Source organism: Neopsephotus bourkii, unplaced genomic scaffold (assembly GCF_033783945.1).
Source record: "Neopsephotus bourkii isolate Nb327-2 ecotype Australia unplaced genomic scaffold, CSIRO-AGI_Nbou_v1 NB_1080, whole genome shotgun sequence".
Classification (NCBI taxonomy): domain Eukaryota; kingdom Metazoa; phylum Chordata; class Aves; order Psittaciformes; family Psittacidae; genus Neopsephotus; species Neopsephotus bourkii.
The window spans coordinates 1248672-1276624 of NW_026901568.1; the positions used below are offsets into that span (position 1 = coordinate 1248672).

General features: G+C 44.5%; 1 protein-coding gene and 1 long non-coding RNA gene across 19 annotated transcripts in view; one reads left to right on the top strand and one right to left on the bottom strand.

Moving 5' to 3' along the window:
* The window catches only part of LOC133216978 (uncharacterized), a 185881-nt gene that overhangs the window by 130288 nt on the left and 27640 nt on the right, over positions 1-27953 (top strand). The gene's annotated exons all lie outside the window — the stretch shown is intronic.
* Positions 1-27953, bottom strand: part of FOXP1 (forkhead box P1) — a 386028-nt gene that overhangs the window by 71784 nt on the left and 286291 nt on the right. For 15 of the 18 annotated variants that reach the window (XM_061362086.1, XM_061362097.1, XM_061362095.1 and 12 more), the window contains 2 exons: positions 4047-4184; positions 2893-2982 (listed from right to left, as the gene is read on the bottom strand). In XM_061362086.1, coding sequence (XP_061218070.1) covers positions 2893-2982; positions 4047-4184 — 228 coding nt within the window. Of the gene's footprint in view, positions 1-2892; positions 2983-4046; positions 4185-14816; positions 14951-27953 lie in introns of those variants that run through there. The other 3 variants (XM_061362096.1, XM_061362102.1, XM_061362099.1) reach the window with 2 other exon arrangements.

Genomic DNA, 27953 nt, shown 5'->3' on the forward strand with positions numbered 1-27953 from the left:
TGAAGCCCCCCTTGCCCTGGGGACACCCGACCTGGCAGGGGGAGAGGCAGCCCCATGGGCACAGGGCTTGGATCTCACCCCAGCACCTCTTGTGCTCTGCTACACCACGCAGCCCCCTAATAAAACCCACCAGACACCTTACTGGGGTCTGTTTGTCATTCTGCTTGGGGGACAGATCCCTTTTACCAGTAGGGCTTGGGAGATTGGTTGTGTTTCCCCTCTTTCACAACAGTACAATAGGACAAGGCACTCACAAAATGACTTGGGGGATGCAGTACATGAATACACTTGTTCCGTCTGTCAAGGTACAAACTCAGCCTTCGTTAGCACTGCAGCCACTCATCCCCACCATGGCACTGCTTGCCATGGCACCCCACCGCCAGTTGTTAGTACTGGGAGGGTGGATAATAATAATAATACTAAAAATAAAAGATCACCACTTGCATGCTAATTTAGCAAGAACAACCTTCTTAAGGCAGGAAAAATGGGGCTGAACAAACCTGTGGGATGAAATACAGCACTGAAACAGGCCTCTGCTGAAGCCATCAGCAAAAATACCCCTCCGACCCCTAGAAAAAGCTGAAGGACTTGGGCCCCTTGTTCTCTTAACAGCTATCGTGTTAAAATGCTCTTCTTGAAACAGGAAGGAGTCCTTTCTTATGGTTGCTTTCGATAGTGTAATATCAGAAGTGTGACCACAGTAAATCAGTGTGTTAGATATTGAAATGCCATCACATTGTCTAACTTCCCTTCTCGTCTTTTTTAACACAAAGTATTTTTTTCCTTTAAGCTCCAAGCCCTCATCTTTGTGTCTGAGATGCTCTCCTGTCTGACAACAGCAATTTAGAAGAGTTAACTTTTATCGTTCATTCTGCTGTGTAACTTTCCCCTTCAAATTTCTTTATCTGCCCTCTGAGCTCATCTGAACTTTCATGTTCTCCCAGCATGCAGGCTTGCATTCAAAACTATGTCTAATAGACCAAATAAGAGGTTAATAAGAAGTGGCAACAGAAAGAAAAAATACAATCCCTGGTAACTGATAAGAATGACAGTGGCAGCCCTTTATTGTTTGTCTTCAAATATAGAGTTAAAGATCTTTAAAAAACTAAATTTTGACGCCTTTGAAAAGAAAGAAGCACAAAATAACAACAGGGGGTTATTGCCTGCCAGCCACAGGGGAGAAGCTCCATAATTCTTATTCTCCCTTTTGAAGGCTGTTAGAAATCTGATTCAAAAAAGCAACAGCAGAAGGAGAAAGCCTCTTGAGGCTATCGCCATTTCCTGTGATCATGCATAATGCGTTTCAAAAGTGGGTTTTTACCAATTCTGTTGATCAATTGCACCTCCTTCATATTCCCTCTTTTTTCTGCTGTGTTTACATCTGATGTGACTCAATGACAAGCGCTGTCTGAGACTGTGAAACAGACCTGTCATGTTGATTTATGGGCGCATCAAACCACGACTTGTCCAAACTGAAGCTCGCAGTTCATTAATTAGAGAGTTGTGACTTTGAAGTCAGCTTTCAGACTGTGGTTTTTAACATTTGGCTTAATTTATATGCTCTTGAATGTGGATCTCTAAGGAAAAAACTGAAATTCCCTTCTTGTCTTTGAACTTCTTTTGACCGCACAATAATCATTTCTTTGTCCAGAGTGATGCCTGCATCCCAGAGTCATTAACGCGCATTGAACTGCCACTGATGAGTAAGCCCTACTGAATTAGAAAAACAGCCAGCAAAACAAAGCTGAGAGCATTCTGCACAGTGATATCTCACAATTACATGCCTTCCCTCCCTGTGCCATTTCCATTTTAATTACTGTTAGTCCTTTAGATTTACATTTTAGACACTTTTTAATCTGTTCCCTTTTTATTATAGTGGCGCCCGTAAGCGTGCTATGGTTAAGGTTGTGTCAGCGTTTCCATTATAAACCCCCTATTTTCAGGGGTTTATAACTCAGCTGGAAAAATTCACTCTGGGTTGTAACTTGGCACACGTGGCACAATTGCCGAAATCTGGGGGGGCAGAAACCAGTGTGTGCTCCGAGCACCACCACTTGTAAAGTGACACACAAACGCTGTCGCTATGGCAGGACATCACACAGTGTTTCATGCCAAGAAGCAGCTTTCTAGGATCTACCTAAGCCAGCACTGATGTCAGATTAAACATGAAGCCTCCAACTCCTTGTGACTAGAGAGGTGAACTCAGTGCCTTAAAAAGAAACTTAACTGCAACAAAACTAAATCTGAGCACACCAAAACCAACAAAGTTTAGGATATAATGGGTACTTTGAAAGTGTATTGAAAGGACATGCAGAAACTACTCTGCCCTGTTCATGCCACAGACGATGGTGGCATCAGAACGAGGTCTCCCAGCACCACACCATGAACAGGCAGCGTTCCCATGATGTCTCTCAGACCTCATTTCTTGGTGCCACCACCAACATTGCTACGGTGTGGTCCCTCCTGCTAAACCCGTGCTGCAAAGAATGTGCAACCAGAACCTCTCCATTTGGAAACCGCAAACCCAAACATCTCAGCACTTTGCTCTGTTAGAGAGAACAGCACCATATCTGGGCCTGCTGCCTTGCCCCCTCCCCTTTACAACATAACTAACTTCCAAAAGCACTCTCTCCAGATACAATCTAGATGCTTGCTCCAGTACTCGTACCAAACACCAAGGCATGGTCCCCTGCTATAAAATATGTGGCAGCAAGCAAATGGAAAGCACAGAAAAATACAGGCGAAAACAGGACAATAACTCTAAATCTGAAAGCTGAGACCCGATAGAGTCAGTTCAGTTGTGCAATCATTTATAAGATGAATGACAGTTTAATAGCCATAGACAGTCCCTAGGGACCTGTGGTTTGAAAGTAAAATGGGTATTGTCTGTACCTCTTTAGGCTGTTTTCCAGCATGTTGTTGCTGTAAAAGTTGAAGCTGTAACTGTTCCTGTTGTTTCTTATAAAACTCTTGAAGCTGCTGCTACAAAGAAAAGGAAAGATGGTAAGTAACAAAGTAGAGAGCCAATTCAGTGTCCCTTTTTCGTGTAACACACAAACTGTGATTTGAAAAATAGCATCCTTTTATCTGTAATGGTCTGACCTTTAGTTTGAAACTCAACAATAAATTCAGTGCACACTGACTATTCTTGGCATTATCGTTTGAAAAGTAATCTCCAAAATGAACTGATGAAAAACATACCATTTTCTACACAAACTAATTAAAATAAGGCATGGAATGACCTTTGATTGTAACAACAAAGCCAAAATGCCCTTGCTGAGAGAGCCTGGCGAATCTCTGTTGTGAAACACACATGCTTTCTAAATGATAGGGTTTGACTGTATTAAGTGTTGTTCAATACATGCATAGACATCCTGGGAAATACTCTCCTCCTCCCCACTCTCCAGATGTGCACAGCACAGGCAGTGCTCTGGCGTGGGCAAGAGGGAGCACACAAGGTCAGGCTGTGGTGGATGCTGATGCCCACCCAGGATTCTTCAGCCCCCACTGTGCCCTACCCCATGATAACAGAGCCTTGGGGCTTGTCAGTGGCCAACTCTGAGCTGAAAAAGGACCACAGGCTGTGAGAAACACTGACACACCACACGGTGTACGTTGGCTGAAGTCAAGCCAATTAAGGCTTTCCAACCTCTTCACTTTTATTGCCACCATTTCCATAGTCCTTTAGGGTGCCAGATGGACATAACAAGGTCTAAAATGGAGATTATCACCCTACTACCTTGTTTATTCCCATTAGTCAGGGCACACCATGCTTTCTGGGGGATGCAGGCAAAAGCAACAGGAACATCTGCCGAAATCCTGACACTTAAATACGCATCTGTATTATTTAGCTGATCTTGGAAACACTCCTAGCACTGCTCCCTGGTTTTGTTTCCAGTAGCTATTTCTAGAATTAAAAACAAGAGCAGTCAGTTCATCCCAGAGCATGGCTGCTCCAAGGTTGAGATCTGAGACACGGACTGTTTCTTTCCCTGGGAACATTTTGGGAGGGAGCAAACAACTGGAGCTGTTAAGGAAACAATTACCTGTTGAAGCATGAGTGCCTGCTGCTGTTGGAGCAGGACTTGGAGTTGCTGGGGAGTTAGCACTTGTTGCTGGAGGATCTGCTGCATTTGCTGGGGAGTGATCACTTGAGGTGTCATCATAGCCACCGACACTGGAACCTGAAGCACAAGAGAAGAGCAAAGAGGGGGTCAGAGTGTGCTGCCACAGCATCTCCACATCACCCAGCATCCTCGAGCCTGGCACGGAGGGTATTGAAGTCAAAGAGTCCTTACAGGCCACCACAGCCCACACCAAGGTACCAAACACGTTCTCCTGGGGACTAAAGTCCCCTTTTGCAGAACATTATTGTAATGGGAATTCTTTACAGCAAGGAATATGGTAAACCCTGTTAAGATTTATTTATTTTTACAAGAAACCATCAACTGGGTCCTTTCCCTCCCAGAAAACCCTTGCCTTCTGTGCAGAAATCCAGAGCTGAGTATCCCTCAGCTGATGGGATCTAGACCTTATTACGACAGGTTTTTAAGAAAATTGAAGGAAGGCTCAGTGATGCAAATAACAGCACTAGACTCCCATGCAATTTTAACAGAGAGGCCCTACCACGATGTCTTTACCATTCCACATTCACCCAGCATACAGATGTCTTCAATTCTTTCATATTATGTGAGATACCATTAAAAGCCGCTTTCCATGACATTTCAGTGACAAACAGCTACAGTGATGAACTTGATAGCATTTCATATTTGCAACTGTTAACACATTTCTGCACGGGCATCTTTGCAAGGAACCTGTACACTGTATCTGAAAGGATGATGTCTTGTTCAGATAAAACACTGACATTAAAATGACAGGCTGTCTTGGCCAAGGTTACACAAATTGTATTCAAGCGGATACCTAATGACAATGCTATGAATTCTGCAAGCTTTCTAGAATGTAATTTAGCTATTCAAAATAATCACTGCACTTGTGTTTAATTTGCAGACTACATGAGAACCATTTTGTCAGTCCTGGTAATGCAAGAAGACTATTTCCCTAGAAACCCACCCCTCTACCCTCCACCCAAAAAAAAGGAAGGAAAAGAAAAAAACAATAGAGGAAAAGACAAAACCCATATGAGTTTTAACAGTAATATTTAAGCACCTTACTTTTCTATAGTTTCAAATCAAATATGTGACAGCACAAAACTAAAGGCAGTAAAGGATATACTTTGCTAAAAAGGATCTCTTGTCATCTCGTGTTACAATAAAAGGTAATAATATGTTTAGCACTTTTTCTGTGCACCACTTTAAAAAAAAGCAGCAGACAATGGCTGATCAGGAGATAAAGGAGTTCAAAAAAAATATCTTCCAGTGTAGTAGTAAGCAAGAGAGAAATGCGGTATTAATTTTATGTAACATAATGTCTTAATATGCAGTTTATCTTGACTTTTTCACATGATTTGTCCTGTCATTTGCATAGCAAGCTCTCATTCCTAATTTCACAGTCATTATGCACTGATGTCCTGATTTCTCAGCATCACTAATTTTGATGAACTAAAAATGGTTCCTGAAGGTCAGACGCATGTACGCTGCACATCTCCCCGCGTTGTTGCATACACGTTGTGTGCCAGGGCCAGGCACTGCCTTGGAAACACTGGTATGAGGAAAGCCTAGCAGAGGCTCGCATGCCTCCGACATCCCATTAATGCAAACACGGTGAGGTGCTTTATGCATTCCCCATGGCACGGTGCATTCCCACATAGCTAATGTGGTCTAGGCTGCTGTGAACACAGCAAATGGAGATTTAATTATGGGTCAAACACCACTACCACTGAAGCCAGGTCTCCCGTGGCCAGCACCACTTGCCCATGCCTACAGGAAAGTCACTGGCTGCTGCGCCGTGCCACCCCTTGCCATGTAGGACCAGCTCTGAGAACACTGAGTCACCAGGACGGGTAATCCCATTAATTCAGAGTATATTAATCCATAGCCTTTTCAAAAACGTTCCTGGGAGTACAGAATTATTTAATTCAATGGTGCCGTCACTATCTTTGCCCCGAAGCATGACTCACCTTCATTATTCTCATCCCCAGAGAAGTTTACTTTACCCTCGGGTTTGTACTACCTTTCATTGAAGTTGGGCCGAGCAAACAGAAGAGGAAGCATGTTTAAGTATGTTTTCTGTGCCCTTCTTGGAAAACAGACAACACAAATACTCTTCAGTCAGATTTATGACGACAAGCAGGGATACAGACAGGAATAGGGTGGGGTGCTGTAAACCCTACACATCAGTGATTAATACGAAGGGCCACATTCTGCCGTCAGCTATGCAGAGGCAACTCCCATTCACTTCCACAGCTTTTTGCACACTTATCTTAGGATAAATCTAAGGATTTGGCCCTGCTTTTGAAAACTGGCCATGTACTTTCCGGTGAAGGATCTCTTAGCTGTGCACTCTTTACTACAACAGAAGCACTTAACTAGCAAGAAAAAAATATGCCTCTATCTATTTTAATATATATGGCACACCTAGGAGTGCAAGTTTGCACTGATCCATGCATTTCACCATCTGAAACCACATTTTCACACCACATCTGCACCTCCAAAGAAGGCCCTGCCTTCCATTTATAAACACGGCTAACAGCCACATTTAGCCAAAGTTTATGCTTCAGCTTCTCACAAAAACAACTTAGAGAAACCTTTTACAAACGAATTCAAATAAACCAGAAATTACCATGTTAGAAATGACACACACCTCCAGAACAAGTGCAGGCACACATGGGGCTGGAGGACTTTAAATAGTTAAGAATGATGGCCTATATATCCACTCTCTTAACTCCCAACGTCCAACTTTTTCATGTAGCTAGTCCCTGGTAATACCAGGAATCAAAGGGCATGCAGCACCAGCAATAGGCTATTATAGCCCACACTTTATTACCCATTACTACCGAGGTCATTAGCGGTAAGAGTGATTGTACCGGTCTTAACCTATTGATCATTGTAACTACTATCATTTAATCCCGTGTTGAATGTCTGGAAAGCTGCTAAAGGCACACAAGAGAGAGTGCTTTAGTGATGAGAAATATAGCCAAAGCTTGGAAATTACACTTTGATTCATAAAATCTAGCCAGTGGTTTAAATCAATAGTATTTAAAACAGTCATGTAAGTTCTTAACTACAGCTCTCTAATATTTATGGGTCCCTTTCTGAGTGTATTCAGTCAAAACTAAACTTTATTTCAGATACTGTGCAATATACTTTATATTATGTTAGATAAAAAAAATTATTTCTTTCTGATATTTTGTCCGATAGTAAATGAAACCTAAACTGAGGGCTATAAATTAATTTTAGATTTCTATCTCTCAGATGCCAACTTAAATGTGTTGCCAAAAAAATTACAAACCAACTTTAAAAATGGCTTAACTGTTTAAGTACATGAAAATGAGTGTGTTTTATGAGTTAACAATGAATCACAGAAGGCAGTTTATGAAGAACTAAAATAATTCTGTCTTACTGCCTTCAGGGAGTTGAAGTTCAAATTAAACTACTGGCAGATATATTTAAAGAATGCTAAGTTAGCATGCCGAGCAGAAATCAATCTTGAAGTTGTTTATTTCCATTTTCCACATGAAACACGATTGTTGTTATTGATATGATTAATGAACTACTTTTGGTATTGTTGACTGATAACAATAGGGTGTGGCAGATACCCAGCTGCATGTAAACCTGGCAGCAAAGGTAAAAATACAGCTGCAATTTGGCTTTCGGAGCTGTGCTAGTATAGACCTGCTGACATGCTAATACCATCAACGGCAAAAAATGTCTTTAATACTCACAATTGTTTTCAGACACTGCTCCTCCCAGGGCTTTGCCTGCTGCTCCTCTGCATCCCCCACTGCCCTCCCATTCCCCACAGCCTCCTCTGCTACCCCCATTCCAAACTCCATAAACATGCTGTGTTGTGGCGACACCGACCAAGGAAAAATGCCCCAAACTTAGGCCAAGTTCACCTTTAACTTCACAACAGAGCTACAGCAGGGATGCATTTGTCACTCCTGCGTACAGCCCAGACAAGGGTCACGGGGATGAAAATGATTTAGTCCCATTTAATCATCTCCATTCCCCCATTTTCAGTGATATTAATATAATTAAATACTAGCTAAATTATTTCAAGTAGTTTAATCTTGTATGAAGTGGAAAAAAAAAAAGAAAGTAAAAGAATGCAATTTTCACACAACGTGCCTTCGATGTTGGATACGGCTGTGGTCCTGTTAACTGTTAGCAGGCATGCATGGAAGATGGTGAGGATTTCCTTAATTCATAAAGAGTAACTCTGGCAGAAAATCCTTTCCTCCTGAGATGTATGTTCCAACTTGATTTCAGTTAAGACCTCATACCAGGCACCTTGGTTTTCCAAACAGCAATTCTTCGGTTAAAGATTTTGTGATAAAAGTTAAACGGAGCAAAACAAAGCTGAACACAGAAAGAGCGAGTCGCTGAGGAACGGTTAAAAATACTGGGCTACAAACAGAAATAGATACGGGTAGGCAAAACCAAACAATTAACTTGAGCTGTCTTATTAGAAAGCTATTATGTGCAATACATCTAAAATGTAAAACAAAAGTCTCAGCCGAAAGAATGCAAACCAGCTTTGCTCATACCACAGAAGATAAACCACTGATACCCTGGCAAGCAGAGAAGCACAGTGTCACAAGCCAGAGCAGAGCCCAGCAAAATCAGAAGTGCTGAAGGCAGGACCCGAGACTAAAACATTTCCGACACAGGATTTCATCCTCCAAAACAACAACAAAAAAATGCCGCCCTTAGAATTATTCACACAGAAACTGCGATGCTGCTTCAGGGCGCAAAATGGAATCTCACTTTCAGACTTAGTTCTTTTGCCATAATACACTACAACACATTAAGACAGGTGATGTTTATTATATTAATGTAAAATCAGTTAAGTAGTCTGTCATTAGCATAACTGTTCTTTCCGTAACAATACAACTCCCTATGAAAGGGGATGGGGGGGGGAACCCTTTTTAAAATTAAATTAGCATTTTATTATTACAATTTTGTTTATTATATTTTATCAGGAGGGAAGATCTTCCTCTGACCCACGGAAGGCAGCACGATGGGCCATGCTGACATTTCCCGGCATGTCAGGATGCCTGCTGTCTTCTGTATTCCCTTCTAGCTGAGGAAAAATGGGAATATTTTCATATTTGTTTACAGAATGAAACATCTGATCTTATCTACCACTTCTCATGCATACCAGGTTTCTCACTAAGTGCCAGGATAATTGTTTCTGCTATAATAAATACCCATTTAATTTGCATAAAAATATAAAGTTTACATAAATTAAATCCTTTCTACATCTAACATTTGTCAAACAGAGGCTAAACAGGAACACACACAACCAAATACTCATTTAATAAGCTCAGTGAGATTTCAGCCTCGAGATTACCAGCATCATTTTTCACCTTTGAGAAAAGTTATCATTTTGGTTTCCCGCTCCAGCATTAAGTGAAAAATTATAACCTGCTGTACATGGCTCTGAACAGGGGAGATATTTTATCATGATTCAGCTAGGGACAAAATAAAGATTAAAAAAAATAAAAATAAATCAGTATTTTTTTCCCAGAGTTTAGGAAAGGAAATGTTAGCTCAACATATTCTTCCAAAATAGCCTTAAATAAACCAAAAGCAATCCTGCTTAGAAACGTCCAAAATATCCCTAAAGCCCTTGAAAACCCCTTGAAACCCTCTCTCCCAAGCACCCTTAACATACTGAGAATGATCACCATGTCAGACCCCTTACATTTGTGTATTAATTCATACATACATTAAGGAGAGCTTAATTAAATAATAAAAGACCGTGATTGAACCGGCAACATTTAATATGCTGGAATTTCATGCGAGCAAAAAGGAAGCGTTACACAGAGGGGCTTTTTTTTAATCTTTCCCTATGGCACATTTTTAAGAAGAACTGCAACTCCTGACAGGGATTTCTAGGGAATGGTGAGCCCCCTCTCTGCTCTCTGATTATTTTCTCCTGCAAGAGTGGAACCCGGAGCTGCCTCCTCTTCAAACCTAGGGCATTTGAGGAGATATTTATTGTCCTGGCTAGCTGAAAAAAACAGCTATTGAAAAATATCCACCTGGTTAAACCCTGCTGTTTATTTCCCATACAAAACAGAGCTCTACTTAAAACACTTTGCCACTCTGGTTGCAAGCCTAGCCTTTATAACAGCTGTAAACTTTATTTGCTCAAAATGTGCAGGTTTTCACACCTATGGCAGACACCTACAGCTGAACATCACAGCTAAGCACAACGGTGCAAATTAGATTCTAATGAGAAAACATCAGTTGCTTCTTTGACAATCTTGCCATTCACTGATTTAGTTCTAATGAAGACACACTCCAACCAGCAAGCTCGCCGTGTTAAAGGTCAAAGCACGTTCAAAAAAATGCCTCACAAAATCAAGGCAAATGGGAAACCCGTAAAGAAACCTTCTCATAAAGTGGTGTGGCAATTAGAGTAATTGTGCAAAAAGCTGTCTTCGGTAAAAAGTAAAAGAAATTAAGCTGCCACTACTGTAACAGGTTAGATGAAAATCAAAATTTAATGTATTCTCCCTTGTGTCATCTTGTTTTGTCAAGACATCAAATAGAATTGGAAAGTACAAAATAACAAGCCCTTGAGAAATCACAGAAGCCGACCTTTTTGATGTTGTTGGTTTACCTTGTTCTCAGTTATTTGAACAATGATGTTTCAGATTTAAGGGCAAGATAAAGCTTAAAAATTAAAACCCGTTGTCAGTTTGGGGAGGAGGGGGTGTTGTCCCTCTCGAATAACAGAGCATCTTACCTAATCAATGAAGGCAAATCCGTCCGAAACTAGTGCACAGAACCATTAGAAATTCCACTTATTTGTTCAATATTCAGTCTGGGTTTTCTAACATTCATTCAAGTTCAGTACAAAGTACAGATCCTCCTGCTAACAGAGGAAACTGTGCTGGAAAGGTTAAAAAGAAAAAAAAAAAAAAGATTTAAAAAAGCTATTTGCCAGTGCTGCGTTTCTCCCCAGTCTCTGCACGGCCTCTTTAGCTCTGCAGATGAGTACATGATGTATTCCCCCCCCTTATAACTGGAAAGCAAAACTAGGCAAGTAAGCACCTTATAAAAACAAAAGAGTACAGGACATTTTAACTGAACTACAGCAAAGTAGTTTCCAGTAATGCAGTTCTGCTTTCAATAAAACAAACAAACTGCTTAAAATCAGCCAAGCCTTTTCCCAAACAATAACAAATTTAGCTTACGGTGTCAGGACTTTCCCACAATCTAGTTTTGCAGGTGTTGATAAAACTACCCCTTGCTACCACTTTTCCCTGGCAGAGAGGGGAGAAAACAACATCAGCAAGTCATCTTTCTACCAGGGAACCTTTTCATAAAGTAAATAAAAGTGCGTGTCCTTTCAGCTCAGTTCTGTCTACAGCAGCTCTAAAATGACTATGAAATACAGAGCAAGAAAAGCACAAGAGCTTTGCAACGCCTTCAACTTTTGAATACAAAAATCCTTCTCCCCTTACCTTCCTTCAGCTGCCCAGGGCATGCAACCACAAACACAGAAACCAAAGCATGTTACACTGAAATAGGAATTTGTTTAGCTTCAGTATTCTAAACCAATGTGATTCTCAAGCACCACCAGTGCTTGAGCATCGCTAGGTTAAAATGGTACGTAAGAAATCACTCTGACTGCTCTACATCATTTTGAACGCCTAAAAATCCCCTTTCACCTTCCCCACACAACTGTTGCAACCCTTTCCTTCCTTGCACACAACTAAAACCACCCCAACAGGCACAGACGTCAAAGCCCACTGGTCCATTAGTGCAATAATCCATCTGTGACCCATTACAACCCAGGGGTGATGCGACTCCACCGTGGTGTCTGATAACTATTTACACCCCAGCATAAATGTCAGCGTGGGGCTACAAGTTACACTTGTAGAACATGTAGAGGGCTCATCCAGCTGTGGAAGAACGCGAGGCACCAACACTTCCCCATGAGCAGCAAGATGCTCAGAAAGACAGCGCTGGGATTTCATTTCTTCCCTGTCAATCCCATGATATTTATGACTTCTCTTTAGTTCAGCTGAGTGACTGGTCAGAGCATGTCTCAGAGCTTTTCTCTTTTTCTTTAAGCAAAACCAACGCTGCTCAGAAAAGGGAGGCCGCAATGGCACAGCACAGCAAAGTGTATGTTAAACAAGACCAAGAGAAAAAAAAACAACTGTAGCAAACAAAAAAAATATTTCAAAGCAGCCCTTCCTATCATAAGCTTTCTGATGATTTATGGTTTACCAACTCAGCAAGGTTACGCAACACTGCATGCCTTTAGATGCATTATTTGAGTCAGTTGAGATTTAATTAAGATCACAGCCTCCAAAATCCCTGTCAAATGAAAATTCACACAAGACAATACACTATATATCCTCATGCAGATAGTCTCCATTCCACGCTCTGGAATAACATAAGTTAATCCTCGTTTCTATGGTGGCAGACAAAAGTTCACTAATTTTGTTTTCTTTTGACACTTGTGTTGTTTTCTGTTTTATGTCATGAGATCATTCCTTTCTGAGAAGGGGAGGGGAGCTGATATAGGGGGAGAGGAGGGAGAGCAATATGTCTGAATATGGCAGCAGATGTATTTTGACATTCGCACAGCTCTGCCGTGATGTCATCAAGTTTTCATATCATTAACCCCTGCCAGTAAGAGCATCATTTCATGACATCTGTCCATTGGGAAGAGGAGGAACGAGTCAGGGACAAAACAAGAAAAGTGCCTCGATCTCGCTCTCATGCTAAAACCAAAATCAAACACAATTAAATTAAGACTACAGAATAGCATTCACATCTTCTGTACCAGTGACTGCCTCTTCCCAATTCATTATCTGCCCCAGCTGCCTCCTCACCTCGGAGGTGCTCCGAAACCGCACGCCCAGCTTATCACTGATGCCTTCTCCTCCTGATGATCCTGGTGCAGGAAACACCCTCACTCTACAGTCCAATTCCTCTCCATGCTGAACATGAACACGTTAAATAAAGCAGTATTTCTTACAGGGAAATTACTAGAACTTTACCTCATTCCAATGTATTTCTATTTGCATTATCTTAATATCTGCTTGCTTATCTCACGGTTTAGAACAGACAGGTGCTAGCGGTCTTTTGTTTGACAGGCCACTACACAAATAACTGTCTTGCCTGAAAGGGCTAATGCACTACTAATGAACAATAAATCAACTTTGATTATAAAGTGTCAGGCCAATCAGTTTGCAGTTCAGCTCTATCACAGTCCAGGCCGAGGCAGCTACTCTGACAAGGCAGGATTTGGATTTCATCTCTACTGCCTTATCAATGGGACTTTTGGGAAGCAAATGATCATGGAAAGCCCTCCGACAGCAGATTTTCCACTGGCTGTGAGGAGAGTGCCTGCTTTTAGTGACTTCCTAGGCTGCTACTGCAATAAATACACAATCAACAAAAGCCATTTCTTAACCAGGCAGAAGGACACTCTAATGACATGCTCGCATATAAACATGTATTTTAGCCGTGACTTTTAAGAGAGCTGGGAGCAAACAAAATTGCTTTTTAAATAGATGTAAAGGTGTGTAACATGCCTGAAAGCTCTGTACAGTAAACACACTTCTGAGGGGGCCAGTCCAGCAAATACTAATTTAGCAAGAAGAGTGCTTACTGCTTCAGGGCAAGAGGGAAAGCGACTCCTCTCCTGTCACTGCTATTGCACATGCCCAAGTCAGTCCAGGATCAGGCCCGGGAGCACTAGGCATGAAAAGCAGCTCCACTCCACACATAAAAGATTTTAACGTTTCAGTTTATTTATAAAAAGGCAAATGAGCCTGCGTAAGTCACTTTTTATTAGAAATAAACTTTAGGGATTTATTGCAGTTACCAGTTCAATGCTCGCTGCTAAAGTAAGCCCAACCATTTCGTTTTCATAAACAGATCTTGGTCACCCTGAATGATTCACATTTCCTGCCACCAAACTTGTTTTTATTTGAAAATCTGAAATGGCAGCGCTCCAAAGGCCGGCACATGCACCTAGGGGACCGTGTCCTGCGACCGAGTGGCTTCTCCCCACCACCAGCACCAGGGAGACTGGAAACCCTCCGTGTTTTGTAAAACAAGCTGGCTTAGAAGGAGTTAATTCCAAAGAGGAAGAGTGTATATGCACTTTGCTCTAAACTTACCACCCACTTCCTAAGGGTTCCTTCCTCCCCACCACCCTCGAAAAATCATCTCATTTGCCCTGAAATACTGGCTCGCAGGGTTGACACTTAACTCGGTTACGTTTAGATCCCGTTACATTTATTTCACCGGGGTTCATAACACTAGTCAATGTCAAAAACAAAGCTCACTCACTTAATTTCCCCCCGGTAAATTGAGTGGCGAATCCATTCAGCAACCCCGGTTCCTGACATTTAAGGCTGACAAAGTGTTTTACCCGGCTCTGTGCACTTTCCCTCCTCCCTCGCTCCTCTTCCAAACTACACCGCTCAAGTAGGAGCCGCCGGGGCAGCGCCGCGCACCCCAACTGTCAGAACAAAAGACGGGCAGCGCACGGAACAAACCCAATCACTTCTCCAAGCCCTCCGCAAGTTGCGAAGCGCGCACGCTGCACCCCGTCCTCCGGCAGCACCGGGATGGAGCATCGCTGTGGCTCTCCCGACCTCCCCGCTCCCGGAGCGGGCCTCCTCCCACCTTTACCCCGTTCCCGCGTAAGGCACCCACCTGGGCGGCGGCGGGCGGCGTGCGGCGCGCCGGGCCATGGAGCGGGCTGGCGGGGCGGTGCGGAGCCGAGCGGTGCGGAGCCTCCGCGGGCGCGGGCGGAGTGCCGGTGCGCGCTGCTCGCGGGCTGCCGCGCCGCGCCGCCACCCGCGCGGCCCCGCCCTGCGCCGCCGCGCACACCCCGCCCCGGAACGGGGCGCCCCGCGGGTCCGGCCCCCCCCCCCCCCTTACAGCCCACACCCTTACCCCCCCCCCGCGGCGGCACCGACCGGCCTCTGAGCGACCCGGCCCGCGCCGCGCCGAGAGAGCGATTAAACCCCGTCCGTCCCCCCAGTAACTGTGCTCGGCGGGGGACAAGTGCCGCTGCAGCCGCCTCAGGCGCCGTGTGTGGGTGCGAGCGCCCCACAGCCCTAAGGGAGAAGCTCTCCCTCCTGCCGCTAGAACTTGCTCTTCTCCCCTGGAAAGTGGCTCTTGGTCCCCTCCTGTCTTCCCGACAGCTCGGGATTTCAGTGCCAGGGAACAGAAGTAATGATAAAAAAGCAACACGATGCCTCTAACAGGAGTTAGCGTCGAACTGGACGCCGGCCCCTTGGTCCCCGCACGGAGCAGCGCGGAGCCGGCACCATGATAGCCCCCAGCTGCTCCCCGTGTTCCAGGCCGGACCCCGGCCAGCCGGACCCTCAGCGCCCCGCTCCCTGAGGAGGCCGAGCCATGCCGTTCGGTTAAAGCAAGGCCCCTCTGTAACTGGGGATCAGCGGTGTTGTGTCGCTCGGAACACGCTTCCTTAAACTCGCACAGGGGCGACAGCAAGGAAAACACTTTTCCCTGGCCCCACACTTCATCGCAGAGTCTCCTGACAGCCTCTCACCAGACACTGTGCGGTTCCTGTAACCCATCTGCCCCAAACACTACTATCCACTTCATAGTGGATGCTTGCTAAAATCTCTCCTGCTATTTCAGTTTAGTTTTCACCTACTTTCTGAAGGCAAAACTGACGCAGATAGTTACTTTAGGCTCGAGTAAGTGGAAGACAGAAGCCGCCCTGACAGGGTTCCCAGGCAGCGCCTGCTCCGCTCGCAGGAGTCAGAGCTGTCAGACAATGGCCCTATTAGTTATGCCGCTGAAGAACCTCACAAGAAGCAAAGACAAAGGACCCAATTTACTGACAACTTGTGATCTGATGTTAAATGGGAAGCGATACGGATTGCCTTCCACCCTAAAGTGTTTTTGTGTGAGATAACAAATTTATTAATGGGATTTTTTTCAGGTCACAAAAACGTGACCCCACCCTCTCATGAATATTTAATAAGGGACTAAGGGCATCTTTTGCAAGACCCTAAATCTGCCAGAAACAGCCTACATGAATCAGAGAGCGCCTGCCTCTTAAAGGGGCACACACGCACTGAGCGGGTCAGCACACACGGGGCACGGGAGCAGCCGGTGTGAGTAAGTACTGTGCGTACGCAGCATCAAGCAAAGAAACACGCACACACCGCAACACGCCGGACGCTCAGCAGTAGCATGAACGGGTAACGCATGCCGTGAGGTAGTAATAATTATCGCCTGTGCTTAAGAGAATCCTTCCTGTCCCGGACTTCAAAGTTATCTCGAGGATCTCGGGTTGCTTTGGGGAATATATTATAGGATATACAGACTTAAACTTCTCAACAGTTTCTCTCGCGGACCACCTCCTCCTCCCCTCTGCATTTCCTAAGAGCATCAGTGGCAGGATCCCCAGCTGTTCTGACGGCGATGGGAAACGGCTTTGTGCATTCAGCACTCTAACTTTGCAGCTGAAACAAGGCACGGGTTGCGTGCCTGGGCAGTCTCTGCAGATCACTCATAGGATGCTCCACAGGCCCCAGTTTAGAAACCTTCTCCTCTGTCTTATGTTTCTCAGCACAAACTTCTCACCCACACACGACCCTCAATCCTATTAAGTCACATCTTCAATTCTTATTTCCCAACACAGCCATATCCAGGTACATGCAGCTCAACTACAGAGCAGTGCCCTCTTTCTGCCCTGAACAGCAGCTGATCACACACCTCTGGACCTAGCTCTGGCTTACTATATTTGTTAAAAAAGGGGGCTCTATGAAGCCTAACGCTTTGTTCAAAGCATTTCTCTTATTTCCAGGGACACAGAAAAAGTGGAATGTGGCAATGCAAGCGCACAAGGCTGCGGGCTAGATGCAAAGCTAGAGCATAGTGCTGGTTCTGGCACTGACAGTTCTCCCCAGCCTTGGGCAAGTCACCTAGAAATTTGTTTTTTTTTGTATATGTCTATCACACTGAGGATGCATCTCTCTCCAAGAGGTCAGTCTGTGACATCTGGACCCTGGCTCTGGAATTGCCTGCATGCCCACCATTTCAAAGGCAGTCAATAGCCTCAACATCTCTACCTCCTCGTCTGCAAAACAGGGACAATAGTACTCATTTCAGGATCTCTTATAGGCCCGTATTTGCGAAACACTTCGAAAATGAAAGGTGCTGTCTAAGCACTGAGTGCTGGCCACAGAACCTGCAAGCTGTATTTTTAAAGCATTTTATGCCCTTTCATATAAAAGCTTCATACCTGCAAGCTCAGCCAGCATGTGCTGTGGGCTAAAAACCTCAAGTCTACTCCCTCAGTAACAGAGATGGCAGCACTTGTTAAGGTCGGTCATCATGAAATATAAGGCATTTCTAAGCCAGCAAAATATTTTAACAGACTAAGAAGAACCATAAACTCCCACTTCAATTCCATTCAATTACAGAGAGTCATCACCAACAATCAGACAGGGATGTTCAAAACAGAACACATAAAGAAATAAATTCAAAGTAACTGGCAATGACCATGGCAGACTAGGTGGCTATTTGGCACCTAGACAGCTGATCCATATTAAGTGGTGGTATCAATACCTCAGTGAGAGAAAATAAGCACTGGATCCTAGGCTCTAAGGGTCAAGTGAGAGGAACAGATTATGAGCTACGATGAAGAGAAATACAAGGGAATTAATGTTTTTTTTTTATGCCATTATTTTACACATACACTTTGTTCAAAGGCTTCTGCAGGTACCCATCCATGCAGGGCCATGGTCTTGCCTACAGAAAAACCTCATCTGCCTGCATGGCACGGCAAAAAGACCAGACAAGATACCCACATGGCACAACCTCCACTCACCAGAGTTAACCTGCCTCAGATCAGGAAGTTATACGTCTAGTCCCAGTATGGGCCTATTTCAACCCAAATCAATTCATCTGTTCCTGTCCTCGGGGTGTTTCCCTGGGCAGGCAAATAGGTCCCACTTTGCTCCCTGCTAGTGCACTGTGAGCCAAATCCTGTGCCCTGCTTCCTGAGTACAAATTTGGGAGTAATTCTGGTGATTTACCAGCACAGAGGAGCCCACCCCCCCCCACTGGAGCCAACACCAAAGCAGAGGCAAGTGCCAAATTACACTGCTCAGTACTGTTTAGAGCTGTGGGCCTGTTTAAAAGCAAGCTGCAGTTTGCATTTCTGAGGGAAAAAGCTGCCTCCAATGCTATTCCCACCCCTGGATCCCCAGGCCCATTTTTGTGGGGTTAAATCACATTTTCCTGTTTTGAGAATGCTTCATTTTCCCTTGTTGCTGTTTGAAAGACCTATGAAAACAAATGGAGAAAACAACTGACTAAACAGGAAACAGTGAAACTTACTACCCACAAAGTGCTGAGAAAAAGGACAAAGTAAACATTTTCTTTTTGGGTCATTTTTAATACTCTCAGCTAATGCTCCTCATGGTAAAACATCTTCAGGCAGAAAAGTGATTTTTAGGCTGTTGGTGTCTAACAAAACAGAACACCAAAGCAATTAACATTTCAGTAACGCTTATGTCCCTGTTGCTCTTCTTTTTCTGATGTGAAACTGTCATTTTCCTTATTGCCCCTGCAAATTCTGCACGAGGAAGGCTCTTTAAATCCCCCCAGTGTTGTACAATGGTTTAAATTTCACTTCATGGCATGCTTTAAATTACCATTCACATCTTCATTTAATGCATCATTTTATAATGCCAGTGTTACTAGTTAATTTATATATACACAGCAGGATGTGTCAACATTCAGGTGAGTTATGAATATGATTGTGCAGGAGTTATGGAAGACATTTCAGCAAAATTATGGTTCCCTCTAAACATAAAAATATTAATAATGAATCAAACATCCCAGGTAAACAACAAATTTCATGTAACTGCACCCCCCCATGCTTCCAGATAAATAAATAAAAATGGCAACATTTTTGCTCCACATTCGTATTTGATTGATCTTAATAAATTGCCATCTCCTTTCCTAATAAACTGTAATCTCTTGTTTCCGCCACAAAGTAAAATTTATTAGCACACTCTTCTACCAGCAGGTCTGCATCACTCATAGCACAGTGTGCAAATTGTTCCAAGTATGCCTGGGCATTATTCATAATTTATTTTTCTGCCCCAAAGTACACAATATATTGAAAGGTAATCACCACTAACTGTTCTCAGTTACTTTCCTTAATTATGTGAGATAGCATTTATGTCACGTACAGTAGAGGAAATGCTGCAGTTTCCATTAAAACTCCATTTTTTTTGCCATGCACTGAAACACAACATTTACACACAGAAAAACCTTCTTAAGGCTGGAAAGCCTGGAGGTGGTATCTGGTAGGAGATGGCAACACCTCCACTTGAAAAGAACAAACCCTGTCTACCAAAATAACCCACTGGGCATGACAACAGCGATGGCTCCGAGAGGAAAAGTAGGTGTTTTGTCATGATGTTAAAGTTGCCATGGTAAGAAAAAAACCCCACAGAATGAAACATCAACAAAACAAATGTCAATCAAACACATTTTTGCCTGTTAAGGATTAACCAGCCACCCCGACAGACTATCTCCTGCTGCCTGGGCTGTGCAGGCACTAGGGTGCTGAGGGCTGGTGCAGCCCCAGCGCATTTTGAGATGCATCGCCCTGGCCTGGGGCTGGTGTGGGGACAGCTGTTGGGAAATCCAGGGTTAGATGCACTGCCCTCTCCTGGTAATGTGCTTCTATCATCGGGAGACTTAATGCTTCTCACTGCAAAGAATCCCCTTCGGAAAAACCATGCCTACTTCCACAACAACTTACATACCTACACCCCTACATACACACGTATTTCACCACAGATTTAAATGAAAATAAACTGTATTAAATATGAGCCTCTTTATGGAAAAAAACATTTCGCAGGCAGCCCAAGAGTGCTAAACTATATATTCTGGCTCATCTGAGAGAATAACCTGCATCACCCCTGGGCATCTCGCCGTCTTTTACTTACTCTGTTGGGAACACATGTTGGTGTATTTTCAATAAAACACCTTCTTAGCAGTAATGGGCCACTGTTCTCATTTCAATGGTCCCCAAGGTTCTATGTTCCAGTATATTTAGCTGGCTCACAGTTCCAAGTTTCCCTCCAACATTCAAAAGCTATTTTTAAGTTTTCTAAAGGCAGCAGCCATGGGAAGAGCTTTTGCTCATCTCTTCCTTAAAGATGAAAACAGTCAACTTTGTACATGCAACAAAACAACTCAAATTATTTCCTAAAGAGGTGTTTAGGCAACAGCCCTCATGGTGAAACAGGGGCGCACAGAAATGCTGCTGATGCTGCACAGGGAAGGAGTTTGAAAGCAGCTCTGGGACCTCTGCTTCTGCTAAGAGTGGGTGGCAACACATCCCCAGGAATCAAATGCACCTCCAAAATGCCAAAAAGCAGCAGAATGGTGCAATTTGCAGAGCTGCTCAAGCCAAGAAGGCTTACTGCTGGCGGGAGGATGCAGAGGAGCCCTCCGAGATGACCTCTGGTTGCCATACTGGACTTGCAAGGTATGCTTCCTGCAAGCATGAACTACCAAACTACCACGAGGAGCTATTAAAGCTTACCATCCCAAGTTCCCCACTATATGGATAAAAAGCTGTTTTGGAAGCAGGCCATGGTGAGGGATGCCTCCTGGCAACACCACCCTGCACACAGGGACCTTCTCTTCCTCCTTCCTGCTGTCTCTGGGTCAGAAGCATCTCCTCACTCATCCCAGCAGGCAGAGACACAGAAAGGAGAAGGAGCAGGCAGCACGCTGCAGGGCAGGAGGAGACCCAGCTCTGGCACAGCCACCCCCGGCCTTTGGCCATGTCAGTCATTTTGATAGTGCACATCTGGTTTCACACGGGCAAGAAACATCCAGCCGCAAAGGCTAAGCAAACACCCCAGCTACAGGACTTTGCTGTTGGATCCCTTGGGGTCATCCAACTGGCTCAGAGTCCTTTGTGTGGCACTAAGCAGTGCTCAGTGTGGGCTTTGGGGTTTTCCTTTGTACTTCCACTCTGGCCCTTCACAGTGCAACGCCACAGTCCACCACATCTTCCCAGATAAACAGGGCCCAAACTGAACTGAAGGACAGGGTCTTCCCCTCCTGCTTCCCTTCCCTGGGCAAAGGGGGCTCCTGTCAGTAAGCAAGGGTTATGACCTACGGATGTTTCCTACCCAAATGCAGCTGCCCCTTATCCCACCCCTTTTTACCCCGCTGAGGCACAAGAGAAAAGATGATGCTGAGCAGTAGCAGGTCTCCATGCTAGGATGTAGTGGTGTAGCCAGGACCCACTCCTTCACTGTACCCATCATGCCAAAGGGTGAACAAGCAAATAGAGGATTTTTTCTGGGGTCCCTTAAAACAAATTTGCCTTCCTATAGCAAGAGAAATTCCTCAGATGTGCCTGAAGACTTGGGGCAGTGCTGCTTGGGCTGGCAAAGCACGAGCTCACTACAAAGTGTAACAACAGAGGACTACTACAAAAATCCATCTCTGCAAGTGAAACAGGTATTTAATCTCTGGAAGGAGACGACAATTCTCTGCCATTAAATGCAGCCACTTCTGGGGTGGATGGTGGCAGCAACTTTGGCATACAGAGCTCTGGAGGAATTCAGGACACCTGAGGCACCAAATCCTTCACTCAAATGAAATTGCAGGGTGATTAAGCAGAGAGAATGTAACTATCCAAACTGTAATTTGGCCAGCACAATGGATCTAACACCCCTATTCTTGGGGGAAAAAAAAAAAAATCAGTACTGTATTTGAAGTTCAAAATCTAATTAACTATTTGAGAAAAAGAATTCTGTTTTTAAAAGAAAATTCCTAACAATATAAAGAGAATTAGTGCCAAAGTTTTTGAAGAACCGCATAAAATGGTATGAAAAACGTATGATATTGTAATAATAGGAATGACTGGATTTGCTCAAATGTTCCTTATACCTTATAATACAAGAATAAAATACAGTGTAAATCCTTCTATCTACATAAGTTCCCTGTACAGAAAAATCTTTCCTTTAATAGGTTTACACCTTTAACATGTATTAGTTTGCAAAAGTCCTAGGGTATAATTACACATCTTTGCTTGGCACATTAATAGCTGTTCCCTTCATTTACTGATTTCTTTTACTGGTCAATTTGCTGTTTTACTACAGTGCTCTTACAGCTCAGCTTCCCAGCGGCACCGTCCGCCAGCAGACCCTGTGCTGGGAAGGGCAGTGGCTTTGACCTGGCCATGGGCTGTGTGCTGCCATAGGGAGGGGGGTTTTGATACCTTGCTCTCGGCCATCTGCCCGTCAGTGCTCGTCCGGGATGTGGCATTTGCCAGCAAACCACAGGTCACAGGGAGAAGGAAACAGAGCTGCCCTCTCTTGCCTCCACAATCCATGCAGAAATACACGCTTTGGGCCCAGGAGAAAACCTGTCAAGCAGGGCTTCTTGCTGGTCACGTCTCCCTCCAGGTCACTGCGGACCATGTGTGTACCCCCCTCTGCTGCCTTGCATCTCTCGATTCCTCCCTTGCTCCAGGCATTCCCTGTTGTCCCAAAATCTGCCCTCTGCTTCCCTGGAACTCCATCCCCATCATTCTTCCTTGCCTCTGTGGCTTGAGAGACCTGGAGAGATGCTCATCTGGGACAGGATGCTCACCTAGCTCCACTGTATGCCTGGCGAAGTACTGTTTCCCCACCACAGAGGAGGGACACTCCTATGCTGCCAGTCCCTGCAGGTTCACTTTGCATCTCTCCACCCAAGGCAAAACTGGCATTTGCTGAGCCCCTGTCCAGCTTTTACAGGTTTTTCGACAATTTAAGAGGGTTTACTTGTGTTAGAGCAGAGCTACTCCTTTAATGGCTTCTCAGCACTGCCATTATAAACCAGAACTTTTCAGGTGTTTATTACTCAGCTTTTAAAATTGGCTCTATGCTGAAATTCGGCAAAGGAAATGTCAGCCCAGAAGAAAAATTTATTTTTTGCCAATTTTATACTCTAAAAAAATGACCCCATTTTGGCCTCCATAAAAACGCAGCTTTTGCCGCCTCTGTGACAGTGGTAAAGTAACAAGTCAGTATTGTAATACTGCCAGCAGAGCTGCAGTGATTTAATGCCTAAAATTGCTTTGAAGGTGAAGAGTGCTATTGAGCTGCTAATTATTGACTATTATTACTGATCCTGCTATACAACAAAGATGCAAATAGAAAACAAAGGGAATATGAAATGCCACTGGAAAAATGAGGCAGAACTGAAATGAGGGTCCAGCGCTGAGCACGGAGAAGCTGGAAAACCAATCAGGAGCACATGCAGGGTGGGACCCACCAGAACATGCAAGAACAAAAAGAACCAATACGGAAATATTACTTTTCATATTCAAGGATGGCATTTAAAATACAAATAAAATACAAATGAGCTTGCTCCATGCCAAAGCTAGCAATGATGTAGGATCAAAATCAGCTCTAAACCAAGCTGAACTGAGGTCAACAGGGACCTCATACTGCTCAGCCAGAGCCAAAAGAAACTTTGCCATTTATTTCAACACGCAGAAGGCAGAGCCTTGCAGGTGCTGAGGACAGGTGACCTTGCCTCAGTGACACAGCAGACATACATTAACATAGAAACAGGCTGGGAATTTCAAAGGGCTCCAAAGATGTAAGCACTCCCCAAATCCTTGGGATCCTTTCAAATCCCATCTGCACTTGGGTGTCCGCATCCACGTCTCACACAGCCCAACATCTGACCCAGGTTGATCCAACTTGGCAGAACAGAGGGGGAAATAAGCTGCCTCCACTCTAAACCTCCCAAGCCAGCCTGCTCTATTACCTTCCTAAGGGACTGCAGAAATGTTTCTGTTTCATACCAGAAACGGAACAGAGTGAACATTTCTTCTGTGGGTGAAACAGTGAAGACCAGGAGGCAAGCAAGGACCAGGGCACACTTCCATTTGGAAAGTGCAGTACCAAAGCAGCCGAGGGAAGTCATCAGGGCTGCCTTCAAACACAGCAAAAATTAAAAAAAACAATTTATCTTTCCGGAAACTTTCTGCTTGTCTAAGTGGCAGCTATTTAAATACAATTAACAAGCAAATGATTTTAAAATTACAATACATTTAGTAAGGCAGCATCACAAACAATTTGCATCTCATTAGTGTTTGAAGCGGCAGAATCAGCCTCCCAAATGGGCTGCACATTGAGTGGGAAACCCAGACACAGGCAATAGCTTCTGCTGATACTCTGACACCAGACGTGCTGGAGGAGGGCAGAGCAAAGGGGTCGGGGGTGCAGCCAAGCCCCTGGCTGGGCCAGCCCCATGGGGAGCTCTCAGCACAGCTCCCAGCACAAGGAAGGATGCCACGAGCCAAAGCCTTTACTAGAAATGGGTGTAAAATGCCCATTTTAGCATAAGCAAAGGAAGAAAAAGAAGAAGAGGAAGGAGAGGAAGAAAGGAAGGAAGGGAAGGAGAGGAAGGAAGGGAAGGAAAGGGGTGAGTGGGTGTGTGTTTGCATTTGGGATGGGCTCTTTTTAACATGCATTCGTGAACAAAGAGTTTAAAGAGATTTCAAGCTATTTACTCAGCTATATATGTCATTAAAAGTTTATAGATTACACAGCCACAACCCTTCCGAGACTGCTGCTGGGTTTGGACACACATTAATTCCCAGGAGCCTCCTGCAGAACAATCCCATACTGACTCGTGCAGCAGGAAAAGCCTCAAACAAGTAACAGTTTTAAAAGCTTCCAACTCACTTTCAACTGTGATTTACTGTGGTGGCTCCATTTAACCCAGAGGATGCAGGAGCACTTCCCAGATCACACATCATTTCCCCACGCGCCTTTGGCTTCCTTTAGAAAGCCACACTGCTGCACCAAGACCTGCTGCCTGCATCATATCCTAGGATGCAGGCTTTGCTAGGCACAGCTTTATCTGGGTATCCATATGGGTGAGAGCTGCTGGTTTTTAACATCAGTGTAGCTCTTGCCATACAAGACACTTCTTCTGTAGTCCGTGGAAGGGAGGGATCCGGCAGGAGGCTGGTGGGAAGCTGTTGCTGGTGGAAAGGAAGGAATACACACAGTAGCTCTACAGGTGGTGCATTAACAAATTCCTACATGAATGCAGCTAAACAGCCTTAATTTCAATTATGGAAGGCTTGAAGATGAGGACATCCATGAGAGAGAATGTCCCTGAATAAATCACTTTTCACAATCAGCCTCAAGTGCTGGCACCGTCTGCTAACAACAGTGACTTACACACCAACCACCCCTGTAATCTAAAAGCTTGCTCCAAAGTACTTCATGAACTGAAAAGGCACAAACAACACTTCCTCTAAAGTTCAGCACAAGTTCTAATACAAAGCTTTTACCTTCAGTGCCTAAAGCTCCACAGGCTCTGGAGCTGCACGTGACAGTTGTTTAATGCTGCGCAGCACAGTTATATACAACACTGGCAGGAGAGAGCGAGAAAATAGTTTACAATTGAATCTGCAGAGGAAATTTGGGTAAGTTGAATTATCCATTTGGAAGCTGGCCAAGGGCTGGGACTACTCAAAACCAGAGGGAAGCTGTAAGTGACCAGTTTTGCTCATCCCTTGAAAGGCAGCACCTCTGAGCTGCCTGTGGGCTCTCACTTGGTGCTCCTTGGCTGCTCCCATGAGGGAGGCTTTCCTGGGATCCCTGCATCCCATCCTGCTGCTGTGGGATCTGTCAGTGATGATGGGGAGCTGGAGGCACCTGTGTGCCACTGCAAGGGGGGGGTGCAGCTTTAGACTGGGAAGCCCAGTTAAAAAGATGGGAAAAGCACTAATAATAAGTAAAAAAACACTGGTAGAAGCAAATCAATCATCGTCTTGCCAAGCTCTGGGTGCAGCACGCCACGAGAACTCTGAAGCCCTCTGGGTGTTCCCAGGTCTCCATCCCTGGTGCCAGCATGTGTCACCCCAAAGCTTTGCCCAAAGATGCCACCGACTATTGGCACAGGCCTTGGGCACTTCTTTTTCAGACCTCTGGTTCTGTAGCTTGTCAAAACAGGATACTATTTAAATTTAAAATGGCACGATTTAAAGGAAGACAAAATAGTTATTGCTGTTTTAGCAACCAGACTCCTCGAGTACATGCCGGTTCTGTTTTCCAAAGCCTTTTGTCCACGTTCCCCAGCACGCTATCTCTGCTAACCTGGATGTGAAGACAAGTGCCTAAGCAAAACAACGATCACTTTCTATGAATTACTGAACATGTGTAATTCATTTATCTGTAATATTGTGCTAAACTCAGCTCCAATTAAACAAACGAAAACACCTGCTTAGCACACATAGATCTTTCCATACCTCAGGGGAAGACAACATCAGTGTGCTCTGTAGTACAATCTGGCTCAGAAGCCTACGCTAACAATGCAAAGCTGGGATTTATTTTTTGTTTTTAAATGCACATAGGCAAGGAGATAAAAAAACCCTTGCAGACAGTGAGATTCTGGGGGAGTATTTGTTTTTAATATTTCTACCTTTAGCATGTGCAGTTCTAAAACATTTAACTGCTCATTGGGCTTCTCATGGGCACTTGGACTCAAGGGCATTCATCACTCTGGAGGAAGAGGTGGGATAATGAAAACTTCAAAACACATGCAACTGCCCCCAGACCTCATGATACTGTAAAACTGCCAAAGAGGCCTTGTGTCAGCAAAGCTATTGAGACAGGGAGAAGACATTCCCTTCTCTTGTTTTCCTTATGGACCATGGGCATCCCCCAGCACCGTGGGACCCCATCACAATTAACACACAAGCTGGGGTCACCCCAACACATCGACCCTGGGGGCTGAGACCACTGGAGGCACCCTGCATGACCAAGCAGCAGCAAACAAGACAGCCTCACCTCACACAGGTTTGGAACCAGCTGGGGGTGTCCCTTTGGGGGTGCCTTAGAAATGGGGATGCTGCAGGTGCCCCTGCCTGGGGCTCGTTTTGAGCCCTGGGTGCTTTGCTCAGTGCAGCAGCTGCTGTCAAGAGAGCCTGCAGCCTGCCAGATCCCCTCCACTTCACTCATTTCCTATTCTTTACTCAACTGCCTGCAGACAATAAGCTGTCAATCAGATCCCCACAAGAACATTTACAATTACCTTCCCTCTCCCGCACCTCAGCATGGCCCCGTACGAGTAGCTCCATCCTAAACTGTTCACACATGAGCCATTTGCAACTCTTGTAGTGCCATAACTGCCCTGACTTGAGAGGCGTGTTAGGAAATTGAATTTCCTCGTGTTTTCAAATAAAAGTACTTTGGTGGCAAAGCACAGAAGCACAAGAATGGGCCTCCTACAGGTGTGAGGCAAAAGCAACCAGGGATGGAAAAACTGCCCCAGTAATTATTCTAGCATCCTGTGCAAGGGCAAGGCTGTTTGCTGCCTTTTTTTTTCTTTCAGTTTGCTTTTTCTTCAGCAAAATCAAAGTTTCAAACTGAAAAGTGTTTTTTCTATTTCTGTTCTGTTTTTCTTTCCCTTTCCTTCTCTTATTTTTTTAGGACAGGGTGGTCCCCTCTGCTCCCTCCTGCAGGATTAGCAACAAAGCTCCACCACAACTTTGCAGCTGGCCCTGCTGCTCTGATGTGTCCACTGCCTGCTCTCCCTGAAGAGAAACGGGTTTGTTTTTCTTCTGGGTAGATGCAGCTGAGTGAAGGACTCAAAATGAGCATGCTTTCCAAGCAACAAGCCCAAGTGAAAAAATAACAGTGATGGAAGTCATACACATACCTTCCCGTGTTGTGCCAGTTGCTGACGACAGGATTTAAAAATACCTTAACTCTGTTCTGCATTATATTAATGCTTCTATTGCAGACAGAA